The following is a 19,203-nucleotide window of genomic DNA, read 5'->3' as shown; positions in this document are numbered from 1 at the left end:
GCAATAGTGCTAAAGGGCATAGCTTCATAGCAAAATTATCTGAAAAACCTGTTAATCAGAGTTGTTTGTATGGCAATAATTTGCAGCACAAAAACTTTAATGTTAAATCTTCATTTTGACTAAATTTTTTTTGTCAACATGACTAATAATGTCAGCAAATCTTTGCCTTGTTTATGAGATGTTCTTCAGATATAGCGTTGAAAGAGAATAGTAAACATACAAACAAACAGAAAAACCCAATTTCTGTCTTATTAAACTCTGGAAGAGTATATTTATTCAGATGAGACGAGTAGAAACGAGAGCGAGAACTGCTTTCATCACACCTCCCATGAGCCTCGGCGTGACCCAGTCTTTGTGCTGTGGCCTGTTTCTCTCTCATTATGCTCTGTTTTGGCAGATGTTTCCTTTCTTTTGTGGCTGAATCCTTATTAGATCTTGATCATTAACATTCAGGTGCACAGTGCAAACTTAAACCGTCAATAATTAAAGGCTGGTTTGGTGTAGATCTGACCCAACAGGAGAAACCGTAGATGAGGGGGACATCGAGCAGCGGGCTGGGTAGACTCTCTCACCTGTGGTCGAGGGTGGCCCGTCACCAAACAGGTGAGCTCCAGGGTCTCTCCTTCCCTGATGGTGTACACTCTCTCTGTGTGCCTCTCTTCCTCCACGTTACAGGCGTTTCCTGAGTGGATGATGCGCACAGTTGGAGGCGCTGTGGAAGACAAAGCAGTGTTAGCAGCTATAGAGACGCAAAGAAGTATTTTAGAAACGGTTTCGATCTCAAGTTTGCTCAAAAATGGATTTCTCTGCAAACAGTAATTTTGCTACAGCTCAGTAATGGTGAGGCGTTCACACACAAACCAAATAAAAAGCAATCAAGATCCATTTCTACACTATTCCTTCAGGGATAACTTTGAAAAAAAAAAAAGAAATAAGACTTTGTTTTGTAATCAATATCAATATGTTCAAGTATTTTTTCATAAAGACCTAATTTAGCTCGTGATGTCAATAAAACCCATACTCTTTTTTTTTTTTTTGGTTTATTAAAAAGTTTGAAAAGAAAAAAGGTAATAAATAGCATGAACTTTCTAAATAATGCACTTTCCACTTTTTTACTAATATAAGTTCACATAAAATTGAAGCCAGTTTGTTGATACCATTGAATTATACTTAATCCGACTGTCTTCTCTTTAGTCAAACATAGATGAAGCAGATTTTTCACAAACAAGATTAGAGAAATTTATGCAAGATCGATGAAGCATGTTGGTAATAATGGTTTTTAGGAATGCATTTTTGAGTTTTAATTTTCCTTTTACTAAACTACACTGACAAACGCTTACGAGGGTTTTCTTTTGAAAATATTTCAGTGAAAGACGGCTGCTATGCTGTCAACACCCACTACAACAAAAATGGTATATTTGGTGTTTTTAACATGTTTTTGTGGCATTTTTCTAATAAGGGAGGGCATATAAAGGAAATTTAGCTCAAAATTGCATTTCTTAGTATTTACTTATTTATACCATTTTCAAAAAGATTGTATTTGTAATGTAGAAAAAACATGATGAGTGGGCCACATGTTCCTCTACTCCACTCAGTAATGGTGCATCAACTTGCAGACAAATAGATCAATGTACGTCGTTGTCCAAGCTGGCATCTGGCTCAAAACTGTATGGCTGGATAGCTCCAATATTGGTCGAAACTTTTGTTGCACCGATAATGTTACCTTTGGGGTGCAAGGAACTGTAAGCTAAAGCTAACAGGACAACAAGAAATCAGAGAGCTCTCAACAATGGGCGGGGGAAGTGGAGGCAGGGTTGCTCCACGCCAACGACCTCACCTACATGTCAGAAGCAAAATGAGCTCCGCAGAAACTTTAACTTGGAGAACTTTTTTTTTTTTATTTCGGCTAAAAATGACATAATTATAACTACAAGATCAAAATTGATAAAAAGATGATCAGAGTTGGTCTTTAAAAGTTGTGGATTTTTTGGGGGTTATTTTCTTAAAATTAACCTTCAATTTTGTGTCAATGTCAACATTTGATGTTTCTCATCTTTCATATCTATAAAGCTACGTTCACATAAGACATTTGACGCCTGTTTACTCCATGGTGCTCACACTAGACATGTAGGGAGGGACGGCTTTAGCTCTTTCTACTTTTTATCAGCACGTCACCACCTACACTTGGAGGAGGCTTGGTGCAAAATAGAAATAGTTCGGTTTATTGCCAGTGTCCTTGCAATGGCAGACATGAATTACCATCATATGAGGAGAGAGACCTTGGTTTATACTTTTTGGAAAACAAATGTGGAAATTATCAGACTGCTCGTCGACGAGTCTGGGTTTACCAAATGAACCAGCTAAGCTCTAAGTTTGGTGAGTTTACCTTTTTTCTGACTGGTCAAAGTTCGACTTGGTCTAACTGGCACCGTGCATTCAAATGCCACACGTTTTGTACGTAGAGCCTGAAAATGAGTGTAAAAACTTGCGAAGCCACTTGTGAATACAAGAGTTTTGAAACATACCTTTATTTGTATTTACATAGACTTTACATAAGTGGCCGCTTGAATGGGAATGGCGAGGGCGATGTGTATGTAGCTTGGTTGACCACTGATAACATCTGTCAGATATTTAATAAAGAAAAGGGAGTTTTAGCTTGGTGTGTAAACCCCCAACCTGGAAGAAAAGCCGTCATGCTACAGAGCTCAGCTCCTGGTGTTTGTCTCATCAGCTCATAACCTGGATGCTCGGTCATGCTTCTCTCCCACAGACAGATGCCAACATAGGAGCTGATCGTCATGCCCCACTGAGCCATTCAAGCTCCTCAGTTTTATATATTTGTTTTCCATTTTCCATTTTGGAGTTGGAGACTCGGGGCCCCGAGCCCAGCTAAGCCCCAATGCCATTTATCCTGATGAGCCAGCATGTCTGCAGTCCTGGAGGAGAGCAACACCCACCCGTAATTAAGGATCCTTATCTGCATCACAGCTACACACAAACATGCACTTATTCTTGGTGCAGACAACACCGAGCTTATAGCCACAAAGGCATACAACACTCTCTTGAGCACACATAATGAGAACACTTTGGTTTTAATAGTGGCGCATTTTCTTTTCCCTGGCTCTTTCATATCACTTGGCCCAAAGCAGGAACCAAAACTGCATTAATTACTATGTAATCCTCTGTTTGTTTAGCTTTCAGTTCTGTTAATAATCCCATTTCATACTGGAAGTAGAAGGAGGGACAGAGAAATGGTCAAGGTGGAGTGTTGATGGATGGACAATCATAAACTAAGACGTACTTTAGATTCTTCCTCATTGCTCCTCTAGCACCGCCACATGTCCAGTACTAGCAGTCGTAGGCCTTGTCCAAGTTGGGGACTGATTGGTAAGACAACTACAACCATACCTACTTCTAGCGTTTTTATTGGCTTATTTAATCATTTTCATCATTCATTCAACATTTTCATCATTTTCATTGGCTCCAACTTTCATTGGCTTGGCCATGCCAGTTGGGATTTGTACATACATAGACTGGGATTTAACCACAAATAATAGAAATAACACACACACAGATTTTCAGTTGAGTCCTGGCCAGCTAAAACCCTTTAGATTAAGAAAACATCTTTATTGAAAATCAGACTTTAAAAAAAAAAATTACATAAATAGAACAAACCATAAACTTCACAGCTGGTGTTAAAACAGTAAACTGCATCCTCTGCTGAGAGTGGTATCTGGGAAGAACAAACTACTTCTTCATGTGCTACAATCTAAAAAAGAAAAAAACACTTTGGGGATTGTCACATTTTTTTTCTTTTGTTTCTAAACACCAGAGCAGACACATTATTACTTTTCTGAGCTAATACTTGGACAAGCAACCTAACTGAATACTGTAACACATACTGTAATGCAAAACAATATGATTTGTGTAAAATTGACGTGGAGTTTAAGTTCCTTTCAATTATATAATTATCTTCTTGAAAAAAACATAAAACAAAATTACACTTTAAAATGATGCCTTGGGATTATAAAAACAATTAATTGTATCTATGCTGCATGGTAAAATCTGGAAAGACGAAACTACTTTGTCAAATGCTACGGCTTTGAAACACACCTTAGGGGCTTTTGGTGACAGTTTTTTATATTTTAAACAATTGAAGAGAGTTTTTCCGACTGAAGACTTGGACAAAAAAACCTCACAGCATAGTATAGAACGCTTTGTCACATGCATGTTTTTATATTTTTTATTTATTTATTTATTTTTACAGCTGAAATAATCTCAAAAACCATAAAGATAATGGGGGTAAAAAGCCCCAAATTGTTTGACATAATCCAGCAATTTATCTTAGTTTGCAAGTTGCTATGAATAACAAATGATGCATAACTGTAGAAGTGATGTAAAATCGGTGTGGATTTGAGGAGTAATTATGTTGATCGTGCATTATGTAATCTGTAAAAATAAACAAAAATCTATTTAATTTGTTTTTAAAATAAAATAAAATAAAAAGTCCCTCCACTGTTGCTCAAAAGAATTGTGAGGAAAACAAATAAAAATATACTTATCATTTCTTTTTTTAACTCTAAAAACCATAGCAGGAACCTTATTTGATTTTCCAGAGAATACTCGCACAGCCAGCCTTACTGCGTTGTATAGCACTGCAGTTCAATTTAACTCAAACAACAAGAATATATTAGGTGGACAGAAATTTTGACATAATCTACCTAATTAGTTTACTTTTTTAGTTGTTATAAATAATGAATGATGCAATACTGTAAAAATAGTTTTAACATTGTCCTGGATTTCAGGAGTTAACATTCATATTTTGTTATATTATTACTTGTTTGTATCAATAAATAATACAAGGATTTAAGAAAATAAACTGCATCCACTGCCAAATGGTAAAAGTATGACATTCGAAGAACCACAAAGAACATACTTATTATGCTTGATGGTGTACCTTTGTAGTAAACACCAGAGCAAAACACTATTTTTTCCAAACCTAACCCATTTGAACATTAACTTTACTTCAAAGTATACCACCACTTTGTGACATGCACAAATTCTCACAGTTTAACTTAATTTAACAATAGAAATTTAGTTAAAATGACATAATTTCTAACATTATCGGTCAAAGTTATTCTCTTTGTTAGCGGTGATAAAAAAAAGAGGCAACACTGTTGTAAATTTCAGTTTGTCTTTCATGATCTCTTCACTTGTGAGCATGTTAACGGGTGGAAAATGTTGGGTAAACAGGAACTTTTAGGTTAAGGTCTGGAATTGCACACATCAGCATGTCAGCCTGCAGCATAAATGAAACTCACTTCCCCCTCCACTGACCATCTGCAGGCAAACACAGCCAAATCTCATTCACAGCTTCCTGACAGAAGATAAAAAAGAAAATCAAGGAGCTGGAGGCCAGAAGCAGGAGTCTCAGATGAGCCTGCTTTTATTTGACTTTTTTTTATATATTTCATCATCTCCTTCACTGAAACCACTGTCTTATTGAAAAATGAGTGCTTGACACACACAAAAAAACAGCCCAGACTGTAGTGATAAATGCCTAGAACATGCGTGTGCGTGCTGGTTTGTATGTGAGTGTGCCATTCCTGAGAAGCTGCCTTCCCTGGCTCAGCTGCAGGAAATGGACACACTATCAACCACCAGCAGAGCAGATTAAGCTGGATTTGGCTAAAAGCAGCAGAGCTGGAGAACTGGTATGGCAAAGGAGTTCCTTGATAATAACCATGAATTTGACCAAAAAATGAAATAAATAAATGGAAATGAATGGCAACAGTTAGTGGTTTGGGTTCTTGCCGTTGGTTTTATGCCTCAAGATGAACCCCAGAGGACCACTAGCAATATCCCACTAGGTCTCTGGCTCCATAATCACCATCTTTGCTAACAGGAAAAGAGAGGAGCAAAACATTAAAGGATGCAGATTTAAAAAAAAAGGCAGTTGGAAATTCAGTTGCTCTCAGTTATAAAAGGACTGAGTCGGTCGAAGCCACATTACACAGCGTGACAGCCAAAAAAAGGATGCTAGCAGCAATTATTTAAAAGTAAAACCAACTAAGATGGAATATAAGCTTTTTCTGGGATCCAGTGTTTTGTAAGCTTTTAATCATTAACTGTGTGTGAGAAATGGACTGGGTGATCCCTCCCCCTGGCATTCCAAACAGGAAGTACTCGATGGCTGCAAGAAGCCAAAATCCCATAGACTTGTATAAAGAATTAAACAGCTGTTACTCAGTAATTCTATTTGTTAGACTAGTTATTTCTGCTCTGCAACCTTTTTTTATTATGTTCTTGATAATCCGATTTTCTTGTATAATATTTTTTCTGTTGCGCAAGTTATTCAAATTATAAACTGGCCAATCAGATGCTTTCTATAAGAGTATGCGGTCTCATGTTTGACTTGTTCTCTTGAGCCCGCTTTTAAGTGGTAGAGGTGTGGACTTCCAACAAGCTCATCCTGATTGGTAAGGGTGGTTGCCAGAGAAACATTGAAATTTGGGGTTTGAATCCAGCATGTCGGCATAAAACTACATGTCAAATTACTGTTGGGTTGAAGTTGAGGCTGTAAGCTAGTGGGATCGAGTGTAAAGAAAGGGATCAGGGGAAGTCAGGACAGGCTTACCCCCATCCTGCCAACAACTCAGAGGCAAATTTTGTAATTAACTTCTGCATCTCTTTAGAAATGATGTCCTAGAAATTGACTCTTTTTTTTTTTTTTGGCAAAAAAAAAATCATAAAAAAAAAAAATGCAATTGGAGCGCTTTTAGAATAGATCAAAAGATGATTGGTGTTGGTAAGCAGCTGAAAGTTGCATTTAATCACTAACTTTGTCCACCAACTCAAGAACGTGACTTTTACATTTGCAAAAAGTGACAGAAATGTGCCCGACAAATGCTTTTCAATGTATTATTCCTTCAACCATGAGTTTTCTAAAGATGCTGGAAACTCTCCCTGCTGTCTTTGGATAATAACCATCCCAAAATCACACCTTTACACTTTCTTTCATCTCTGCCTGTGGAGATAATGCCTGGATCACAAAGTAATTTCTTTTCATGCTTTGTCTGTACAACTCGTGAGCAACTTTTCCTAAACTAAAACGCCTTTGGAACAGCACGATGTTTTAAAGAATAAACCCTAACAGAGCCACAAAGATTCAGAGAACAAAGACATCAAAGGAGCAGCTGAAAAACAAAGAAGAGAAAAAAAGTGTGTACCCATAGGTGTGTTTGAACTGGGTTTTAAGAGTCTGTCACTTTTTTTTTTTTTAATGGGATTGTGGACTCACAACAAGGTGATGTTAACGTCTAGAACCCCTAAAGTCTGTCCTGCTGTTAGCTTTGATGTTTGAGGCTCACATCATGAGTCATGGAATCAGAAATTGTTCAGATCATCGCTAAGCAGACGACACGGGTGTTTCTAGTGCATTAGGCAGATGTAATTGGCAAATGGAAGAAAAAAAAAAGCCTCATTTCCAGTTACATCCTCCTTGATTCCTCAGTGGGGACATTCGTCTACAAGGACAAGAGAAATCCACCTTTTGGGGCAATGTGTTGAATCGACATAGATGAGAAGGTCTTGTTAACAATTTGACTCTCACCTTTAGCAACAGTCAAGCTTACCCCTAAAGAGAAATTGGGAATTCCAAAAATAATCTATTGAGCAGCCTTTTGGACTCTTATGCTACGCTGACACCAACTGCGTCGAATTTGTGTCCAATCGCCTTTATTTTGACGCACGTCAAATTTGACGCTGGACGCTTGTCCAGACATGTTTTCATAAATGTTTATAGCCTAATTGCCTCTTTGAAGCATTGAATACATATCTCATTTACAAGGAGGACACGGATGTCTTTGAGAGATCAGGTTCATTTTTTTAAGGGCTCTACATAAGCATCAGTGATCCATTTCTGGGTTCATGACATCATCTAGAGACTCTACCAATACAGCAAAGTTCCCCATGTACTGCAGGAGCTGCGTCTGAATGACGGCCGCTTCCGTCTCTCTGTGACAAATTGCTGTCCCACATTAGTCTGACCAAGGAAAACAAATAGATTAAGAATAAAATTAGAGGATCTTTTCTTTAATGTCTCAATTTAAATAAAAATAATATCGTCAAGTTCAGGAGGAGAATGATCAGATTCTCCTCCGTGTTGGCTTTGGACCACACACTGATCACATCATTAACTCGTCACATACCAAATCTGAGTTTCTGATTGGTTGACATGACTTGTCTTCTTCAGCAAAGTTCAGATATTTGAACTCTGAAAACATTACGCTGCATTGCATGAAAAGCACTGCTGCCAGACGACCACGCCCGACTCTCAAAACGTCCTGCAGGACCTTGTCTGTGCATTGACTTAACATTTGCTGTGAACGCAGCTATAGAGGAAGTCAGAGTAAAATAAAATAACCTAGATGGTAAAAAGGAAAGGCCAAGTTAAAGTAAAAACGTGGTCCTTGTTGCTTCAAGGCGTATAATCATTGTTCATGCACACTGTGTTTAGGCTTCTTAATAATAGACTGGATAACAAGTTGAAGAATTTTGCAATCCATTCAAGGACTTAAAGGAGAGTTATTAAACCCTTGTGCTCAATCCAACAACCTTCTGGTAACTCAGATGACCAGAACACCACTTTGCTACCGTAGAACAAAAATAATCCCCAGTTAATGAAGTGTAAAACCAGAAACGGAATTCAGAATGGGGTCTTGTGCTTTCTTTGAATTCAGATTTCTTTTTCAGCAGCCCTCTTGGTTTTGGGGCGTAGGAAAAGGCAAACAGCTAAGTGTTGACACAAGCCTTCACTGGGAGAGGTCTCTCTTGCCTTCTGGCAAATATTTACTTCAAAGTTCATTCTTGTGCCTTTTAGCAGTTAAACCCTGCAGTTCAATCAACCATCTATCACGCTGCTTACTGTTGGATAGTTACTGTTCGTCATTTTCAGAGTGCAATTTTTCTTCTCTCCATGGAAAACAATGGTTTGTTGTCACAAAAGCAGAGACTCAGCCAATCTTTAGCAGACAAAAAATATCAGAGTGGAAAAGAACTCATTTCTATAAACCAGAGGTGTCTAAACTTTTTACAAAGACAAGATTTGATGAGGTAGCTTAAATGTTACCATTAATTTGGTGTATTTATACTTGGTATTAAATGAATTTCATAGTGAAGGCAACGATCAAAATAAACTCCAAAGAAACCAACCCGTAGTTTTAATCCATTTGAATTGTAAATTATGGCAAAAATATTTGACAAAGTTTAAATTCAAAACAAATAACGTAAATATCAAACCCTCAAAGTTAAACACCTGTGGAATTTTAAAAACCTCCACACCAAAGGATGTGACACCAAAAGCTGCTTGTTTAACAATATCAGCGTCTGAGATATGCAAAAGGAAGCCATACAGCGATAAAGAAAATGTTTGTGCTTCTGAAATGAAAATCTAATTTTAAGTTTGGACTCGGGTGGAATGAGCGCCAATTGGAACGGGTGAGCTGGGGATGTACACCTTTTGTTGATCACTAACACTTTGATAACAATAATGCTATGACAAGATGACATCATGCCGCTTTGCTACGACAGAAACAGAAGGTTTTGTACTTTGAATAACATTTGAAAGAAAAGTGATTTATTTTAAAGCAAAAACGTACAATAACAAAAAAAATTTGCTTTAAAAACATCAGTCATGTCAAATTCAATATAAGTTTGATTGCATCTGGGATCTCCTGCAATATCAGAGAATGTGAGGCAATACCAAAGCAGTCTTCCCTGCTGTGTCATTGAGAAGCTCATCCGTGAAGTCATTCTTCTCTGGATGGCCTTCAAATAGTTTTCCCTGCAGCTTCATACATATTATTACACCAGGAGTTGTCTGTGTGTATTGATTAGACTTTGTGATGTGCTGGCGTGTTCTCCTCAGCCTCTGCTGCTGTTGTAAACGAGTTTCTGCATCGACCCTTCTGCTCCCAATCATCACGCTTAATCCATCAAGCGCAATGTATCGAGTCTTGACAAAGACAAGCATTTAAGGGTGCGTGGAGATGGTGACATCACAGAAAATGCATGTTTGTTCATGTTTATTGGACAGCTTCTTTACTTGTAATCAAAGGGAACTGACTGACTAGGACAGATGAAGGTATTTAGCAGAAATGGTTGCCTGTTTATTCAATTGAAATGAAGTCAGTAGCTTTTGGGCATTTTTACACAGGGACGCCATTCAGAGGGGTTTACAGAAACACACACACAAATAAAAAGGACCGCCTTAACAGAGTGTACAGAGAAAAAGTCTGGAAAGCTTTAAGCCTCAGACAATGTAGCTTTCTTTTGTTCAGCAGCCGAGTCTGCGCTGTCCATGGTGCTGAAACATCAGCTACTGAAAGTGGAGCGCAGGAAGAGCCGGCGCAATCACTGCTGCTGCTGCTGCCCACACGCAGCCAGGAGGAGTTACATAAGCAGTTGTTTTATTCAGAGTTTCAGCACACAGTCAGACCATCCTCTCCGCTGCTGACTTCAGCTGTATGTAAAATCAGCACTTCAGATGAACTTCAGCTGCAGACAGCTGGACAGTCTGCAGCTGTGTTCTGCATCTTCATGTTTCCATAATTGAAGGTTTTGGTGACTAGTTTTGAAGTATTAATGTTTCAATTTTAATTGATATCACTGTTAAACATCTGGTTTTGTGAAAATATATGAAGGACAACAGCTATGGATGGTAAACAGGAAGAATTCTGAAGCTAATTACAATATATTTTTTAATATAAATCAGATTTATTTGCATCATTTCGCAGGGGTGTGACTTATAGTGCACAACATATGATGTGTGAATATTAGTGCATAACTTCCTATTTATAGTAAATCCAACATAAAACTGAAAAAACCCTCAAGATATCAAATTTGGAACCAGAAATGTTGGATTTAGTTGGAAAATCCATGTGTGTACTCTAACTGAGGCTCAAATACACCTAAAGACAAATCAATGCTATAAAATCTGAACCAATTTGTTATCAAGTCAAATTAGCTAAACACATTACATATGGTTGGGGAAAGTATGAACTTCAGAAGTGGCCAACTGAAATTACTGAGGCTAAATTATAAGTAAGTTCAATATTAGTTGGAGAAAATAATAGTGAACTGGGACTAAAAATGCCATAATAGCTGTTTATAAATGCTATTATTAACAATAGCAAACTTGCTGTGGAAATTATTTTTTTACCAGACATCTATAAAAGTATATATATATTATACAAAATACTCTTTAATCATAAAAATGTGCAAATAATTTATAAAAGAGCAGGGAAACCAAACAAAACTTACTGTGGGCTAACAAGGTACATAGGCAAACAAGGCAGAAGACGGTCAGGGAAATGACAGTATGGACCAGCACAGAGGAAGGCAGAGACATGTCTTATATACAGACAGGACTGACAAGACAAAGGTGAAAAAAAGATCAGGGGAAATTGGAACCAGGGAAGTAAAACTTAAAAGCATGACATATGGGAAACTTTCAAAATAAAACTGGAAGCAGAACTCAAATGATGACAGGAAAAAATGGAAGCAAAACTAAGGCAAAAAACCCAAACCATGTCAAAGTCATTCTTTTTCATTATTTCATTTTTAACAGTAAATAATATATTTAATATAATCAGTTAAATCATATTAATCAAATTTGCACGTTTGCTTACTTTACATCTCGAAATATCTTTAAAAAAACTAAATTTAGGCCCAAAATATGGTCAAACTGTTAAGCGGGTTTTAATTTTCAAACTTGTCTTTTATTTTATAAAGGAATATTTTTTCAAAGATAAAAGATTAGAACAAACATTCTGACTGAACAAAATCCTAGGATTAACAGAAAAACTTAATTAGATAACAAAAATAATATTTTTCTCTGTGTATAAAAATAAAAGCCCTCAGACATCTGAATACATAATCTTGGAACACTTTTTACCATTTCGGTATCATAAGATAAATTTTTTTTATTAAGAAAATTCACCTCCCACAGCAGCATATTCATAATTTTTAAGACAAGAAAGAGTAGGTATTAAAATTAAAATTATTTTTTTTCTAAATAGATAGAACTGCCCAAACAACAAGCCCCCAGAAATAAGACAAAAATTGTTAAAATTTGAGCAATTTGCTTTAATTCCTTATAAAAAATAAAATCTGTCTGTGGGGTAAGAAAAAATGGTCTTACCAAGAATTTTTATTTGAAGTAAAACCTTTAACCCACGTAGACATGTTTTCTTAAACTTATATATTTTTCTCTATTGAAAATTTTAAAGATTTTATTTCTTTTTTCAGTTCTTAAGATTCAGTTTCAACAAGACTTATATTTGGGGTTTATTTTTAACATTTCAACATTTTTTGTAATTCTGGAAGAAAGTTGTCCCATTTTTCTATTAATTGTAATGTATCTTTGAGTTTTTATCCTCATTTTTTTACTTCTTTCATGTAGAAGCTGCATGTTAATCATTTTCTGCTTTACCCTTTTTTTTATTTCATAAAAATCATATTTGAAGACTTTACATAAAAGCTGGTTTGTCTTAGAAAGAAAAATGGGCTGAAGGTTTAAGAAATCATAAGGTCAACAATCCAAATCCAGGTTTAGGACATTTTTGCAAAATAGTGTCTAACTAAATGGGAAAACAGCTTTTTTCCTCTCAAACAGTCAAACATAATGCATCGCAGCTCTGCCCCAATCAAAAATGATTGTCTTTTTCTACGTCAATCTATTCTCTCCCTTTTCTGTGCCATATTGGCAAACTGAGGCGACGGTGGCGGTTTGATGTCCCTAAACAGCACTAATCAGACATCTGTAGGGAAGGATAAAGCACAGATTGGCTGTCGTTGCACAGCAGTTATCCACTGATAGGCCAAAACTCTCGCGCGGTCGGCTGATGAGCGCCAACACCTTTTTTGCACAGTCGAATGGTGCGGATGGGTGGCGGCTCGCCGAAGACCTGGCAACCACTCGGAGACTAGGTGCTCCCCGCCAAACAAACTGCCTGATAATTGGCTGCAGCCTCTGTGGACGGACCAATTGTCCGAGAGCTTAGACGGGCCCATAGCGCAGCCTGTTGGCTGTCTCTCCTTGAAAGTGCTTTCACACTGAGCTGTTAGATCCACAGCAAACAATACTTTTTAAGCCATAAGTCGGATTTACACGAGTCTATCTGCGGTGCGTCTCTGTTGTGTGGCATGTCCGTCTCACAAACATCAGTTAACTAACATTTTTTTATCTGCGTCTCTGCCCTCCCGGCTCCCAAAGGAGTGGTTTGTCCTGCCACCCCTGTGTCAAGTAGTTCATCCAAAACTTTAGCAATCAGGCCCATGCCCCCTCCCTTCTCAATGAGTTCTTGTAAAATACATGTTTTTGGGGTCAAAAATGATGTTATGTTTTTGCACTTTCAAAATTAAACTTTGGTCGTCCATGGCAAAGATGGACGCCGGTGTTATCCGCGTTGATGACGTATTATCACGTGGGCTTGTCACCTTAAATATAAGATAACATTTTATATATATTTTTTAAAAAAATACAACGGAAGATCCTGACCTGTTTTAATTTCTCTGACCAAATGCCGCAAAATTGATGTGTCAACAGACTGGAAATTGAAGTCCTCTGTAAAGCTTCCGCAGACTGCATCGCATGCCTTAGTCACAACCGTCCTTACAAGTGGATACGTCTGCAGGAAAAATGAGCACGCAGGTGGCCTGCACAAAATTTAAAGTTTGTAGAGCGCTCGGCAAGCCCATAGGGCAAAAATGTTAAAGAACTTTTTCCTACGGGCAAACTGTGGGTGACACGTCATTGAGAACACCACACGTGAGGGTAGGTAAGGGTGAAGTAGGTGAGATGCAGGCAGGTCAAACTTTTTATTTTTTCAACCTCCCCAAATTCGGCGCACTGTGACTGTGATCACTTTTTAGTGATGTTCAAGTAATAAGTGCATGCTCTCTACAGCAGCTTGACAGTTACAATTTACTAACATCTACAGTGCGGTGAACTGCAAGACACACCTGCACTTCCTTTAAGATGCAGCCCCTCCTCTCAACGATCCTCCACAGGTTTGGGCAACCCAAAAACGTGCAGCCCCTGCATGGGTCAACCCCTCTGCAGATGACGAAACTTTGTCTGGATCCCCACAATCAGTCTTACAGATTGGCCATGGGCCATGGATTTTTTAAAACCACCCCTGACCTTTTACAACATTAGCTATACAGTCACACATGTAACATTAACATGAGTTTGCAACCTTTCTTTCACTAACATTTACACGTGTAAACCAGCAGATGGTGGTAACAGAGCAAAATTATCTGAGCATATGGCAAAACAGGAAAGCACAGATCCATGTCTTTCCCTTCAAAACTCGAGATTAAGTCAACACTCCAATTTTAACATTCTAATAGGCTAATGGGAAATAGAAAATACAACAAATAACTTGATGCATGATAACTGTTAGATGAAGTTTCATTGTATGTAGAGTAAATTCTTTCCTTCCATGTTCCAGTAATTTCATTTGTGTAGGGACACAATGAGAAAAGTAAATCGCAGACGGCAGCGCTGTTGTCTGCAAAGGCGCAGCGCCACACAAAGCTGATGCGATTATGCAAAACAACTGCAAACGACAAGTATGGGACGGCAGAAGGCATTTATGGTGTCAACACAGCACACGTATACCACAGAGAGGAGGAAGAAAGGAAACAAAAATGTGCTAAAGTCATGCAAAACAAGACAGTATACACTGTTTTATGTTAAAGATCCGCTCCAATGAAAATTGTGTTTTTGTTGTAGCATTTTTTTGATGATGAAGGAAATAAAGAAAATCAAGCTTAAAATTGCAACTAATGGTCCTGCCCACTACTAAAAGGCACATTTCTTATGAACTCCTGCCGCTCTGCAGAAACTATGTCCCAGAAAATGAAAGTTTTTTTTAATTTGGTTCAAAACTGCTTAATCACGATTAAAAGACCACTGGGAAGTCTTTTAGAATAGATCAAAAGATGATCGAAGTGGGTCTTTGAGTCCTAACACCTCAAGTCCAAATCATTTTAAAGTCTACAACTGTGGGCTTTGACATGCATAACAGTTTACTGAACGAAATTGACAGTAGCCCAGAGAGTTCAGTGCACTGCAAATTACACAAATAGCAAATGGTTAAATAAAAAGACTCTTGAGCTTTCTCACATGTTCTTCCTTACATACTTTTTGGAGTGCAACATTCAAAACGGCCTCATAAAGAGCTCCATGTGTCACCAATCACACCATTATCCTCTGAATGGACTCTGCAAACTGGCTGAGACCTGATCAATTGCATAATTACAGTAATGCCTTCGGAGGCTTCTGTACGCCTGTAATTCACACCACTTTCGATACTATTCAGCGACTTTTTCCCTGCTTGCAATGGAATATTGTAATGTTCGCTCTCTGCACTGATGCGGGTCAGAGTGGAAATGAATTAGAAAGCAAAGAAATAGCAGATATCACTGGCTTCTGCCCACCACTGTCGGACAACGAGGTTTCACAGTGCAGACAAAAATGAAATAAAAAAACAACAACAACACATCACTTCATTTTGGTGCTCAGCAAGAAAGAGCAAAAATTCCATTTGTTCTCCGTCATGCTCCATCACAGATCCCACTCCTGAAAGTGGTGAACTACACATCAGAAGACATCCATCATGTGAGGACGTATATATACTGGTAATTATATGTTGGCAGAGCCAAGAAATAACTAAATGATTGTGTTGACCTGAGGCCCTGACTCAGACCAAAGCTGGTTTTTAGATAGTGTAAACACAGCAAAGCAGAAGCTGTTGACATTGGAGAGGTACTATTTCTCAGTAATGGAACCTGAAACTGAGACTCTCACAAACATCTTACTGCCCAGAAGACAATTTCCTAAATGTACACAGTCCCGCTGACTCGCTTTAACACTGAACAACTATTTGGAGACATTAAATACTAGTAACGCACACACAAAAAAAGGTTAAAGATAATGCTGTTGCAATCAATAAAGATAAATGTATCGGACTCATCATTATTGTTTGATACCAACAGCAGTCTACACGTCAAGGCACGTTTGAAACTCTTAATGTCAAAGTTCTTTTTCTAAAAATTGTCGACTTGACCAATCAGCAGCTGCATGCACTTCATCTCCCAAGATGCATTGGGTTAAAGTGACAACGTCTCAGCGCACAATGAATCTTTGTTGTTAAACGTCTTGAAATCACAACGAGCAAGCATCACACAGTTTTTAAATCTTTTAACTAAACTTTTATTACATCTTTTAGAAAAAAAAGCTGCAACTTCCAGGTTTTTCTGCCACAATTATCACAAAAATGTATGTGAGATTGTGGAGGGACTATAGATCAATACAGACTACGAGTTTTTCCTTCTTTTTTTTTGGATGCTGGTGTGCCGCGGGATTTTTGTCAAGGTTAAAGTGTGCCGTGGCTCAACAAAGGTTGAAAAACACTGAAACTAACTATTCCAACAAGCTTGTTGCCCATTTTCCAAGGAAGGCCAATTTTGGTGACGCAACGATGGCGACAACCACAAAGCGGCAAAGCTTAACCATCTCTTTGAACAATCACCAGATGGGGCAAAAAAAAAAAGCTGATTTCTGTGACTCATTCTTTGATTTTTAGGGTTTTTCTCGTGGAGCAGTTATTTGTGGCTTTGTAGTCATATTAAATTGTCACAGGTTGCGTTGCAGGACTAATTTCATTAAGCTGCACACTCCAGTGGCAAGCAAAGTGGATTTGTGATGCTGCAAAGCTCGAGATGAAACTTAAATTACATTATTTATCCTGCAGAACGGAGGGAAAAAACAAATCAAAAGAGAAGCACAGAAGTTTTCAAGGATCTCCTTGAAGATACAAAGATGGACTGACAGCAGATCAACAAAACAAGACAGAACAGGAGATAACACAGGTGGAAATCGACCACGAATAACAAAGACATGAAGCAAACCGGATCTGCAACCCCAAGGACAAAATATTCTGAAGAAAACTGGAACTGAAAATGTAAACTCTTGACAACATTGTGCTTTTATGAAGAGGTAAAAGGTGATGCTAGACTTGGTCATGTACTGCCCTTCAGCTCTTTATATATGAATGTTTTTTTGAATTTGTTTTCCTCCAGTTGCAAAGGAATAAAAACTATATTTTTTCTATTTCAAATGTAGTTCTGAAGCAGCATTAGAAATGAAGTTCTAGTGAACGGAGAGGCCATACATCACTGAGCATTACTGTGCTGAGCTGCGACTCTAAACACAAATTAGATTACATGTGCACTAGTGCAGATCAACCGAGTAGGACAGGCACAGCTTTAAGTGCAGCACATACACAAAGACCAACACACGGTTTATATGTTCTCTGTGCTTCAGAACAAACAATTTAAAATGGGCTAATGTTTGCAGTTTTGTCAGAGAGTCAAGACATCTGGCAGATATTAATAACACTCGCTGGGACTTTTGCTTGCAGTACCTCAAATGACCGCTGGAGACTGGTTTCATGCAGGCCTAATTTTTCCTACTGAAAAAAAATTCAACTTCTCACCAAGTATAAATATATATATATTATTTTAAACTTACCAATTTTCTACTCTGCAAGTCACTCCATAATTTAAGTCACAACAGCCAAAACGTTTATAATAAAGAGAAAAAAAAACACATCAGTCGGACTTTTGGGGGAACCTAATTTAAAAAGTATGGAACCAAGAACAGACATCTTATCTTGAAAGTCAATTGATTTGAATGGAATTAAGAAAATGTAGGCGGATATGTTCTCCCTAAGACATTAATGCTACGTCGTACTTACAAAAAGCTTAGACAACTAATTAAATAAGTTGGTATGTTAGCGCAACACATTAACACTTATTCGAAAGACTATAGCATAAAAACATGCTAACAAGTCAACTAAAACTCTCAATATGACTCTTAATCACTAAATCTGTTGAATTAGGGGCGGCCGTGGTGCAGCGGTAGGGCGGTTGACCCATGATCGTAAGGTTGCAGGTCGAATTCCCGCCTTGCACGCCCATGAGTCAAAGTGGGCAAGACACTGAACCCCGCCTTGCCACTGGTGGTAGGCGGGCGCCTGTGTTTGGCAGTGGAGCGGCCACCAGTGTGTGAATGTGTGTGTGACTGGGTGAATGGGTCTGTGACTGTAAAAGCGCTTTGTCGTTGTAGGAAGAAAGGCACTATACAAGTATACGCCATTTACCATTTGAATTATTCCTCAGTGGTGTCGCTTCTCAACTCCAATGACCAGAACGGGGCAGTACTTCTTTTGCATATCTTTCATCTGACTTAGCCTTTCTGCTACATACTCCAAGTACCTAATTACAATTAGGTTCTTGGAGATGATTTTGTTTTGGGGCATTTTTCCTCCGTCTCTATACGTTAAAAGTGATGTTGAAATTTGACGTGGCTTATCAATGGTATAAGAGTAGCGGATACAGATGTGTAGGCCTACAGTCCTCTGTGTAGGGCAACAACTCCTCTCAGTTGGAAAATAGTGAACAGTTCTCCGTCACTGATCCCTTCCACATTAGGATTATTCATCTTTAATCTCTTTAGCTGTGACCCTGCCTGGCAACAATGGACAGCTAAAATGTAATTGGTTAAATGCTCCAAAATGAAAATATGTCTGTCTGGAAGCAGCACAACCATCATGAACATAATAAAAGGAAATGGACAGGCCATTTGGAATGATTTAATGTGTACGCATGGACAAAATATAATTGCACGAGTCAGATATTTTTTTAGACCTTTAGAGAAGGCCCTGACGACCCACCACTGGCACACTTAAACTCTGCACTGAGTGAAGCTCAGTGCGAAGTATTGTTTGTGCCATTCATTACCGAGTGTTTTATTTTGACCTGATCTTGTGTCTACTGACCCTGTGTCTGAATCCGTTTGCTTGCCGCCTGCTCAGCCTCTCGTCTGGATCCTGACTACCCCATCTCTCCTTTGATGCTCTCATGCCTGTTATTGACTCCTGCTTGCCTGACCCTGATTTAGCTTTGTAGAATTTTAGCTGAGCTAATAAACCTGCTGCAATTGGAACCAGTTGTCCGCCTGTTTTGTGACAGCTGTGTGATGCTTTGAGACCTCCTGTGGTGCAAACTCTGAAGCCAGTTCCTTCCAACAACCACATTGCCATTGCCATCCGTCTGACTCATTTGGTTTGA

At 38.3% G+C, this 19,203-nt stretch overlaps 1 protein-coding gene across 4 annotated transcripts in view; it reads right to left on the bottom strand.

Annotated features, from left to right (window-relative positions):
* mdga2 (MAM domain containing glycosylphosphatidylinositol anchor 2) overlaps window positions 1–19,203 on the bottom strand; it is a 225,087-nt gene that overhangs the window by 148,107 nt on the left and 57,777 nt on the right. For all 4 annotated transcript variants that reach the window (XM_023952705.1, XM_023952706.1, XM_023952707.1 and 1 more), the window contains exon 2: window positions 573–712. In XM_023952705.1, the coding sequence (XP_023808473.1) occupies window positions 573–712 (140 nt within the window). The remainder of the gene's footprint in view (window positions 1–572; window positions 713–19,203) is intronic.

The sequence above is a fragment of the Oryzias latipes genome, chromosome 24 (genome assembly GCF_002234675.1).
Source record: "Oryzias latipes chromosome 24, ASM223467v1".
NCBI lineage: Eukaryota > Metazoa > Chordata > Actinopteri > Beloniformes > Adrianichthyidae > Oryzias > Oryzias latipes.
This window is presented reverse-complemented; position numbering and strand designations above follow the sequence as displayed.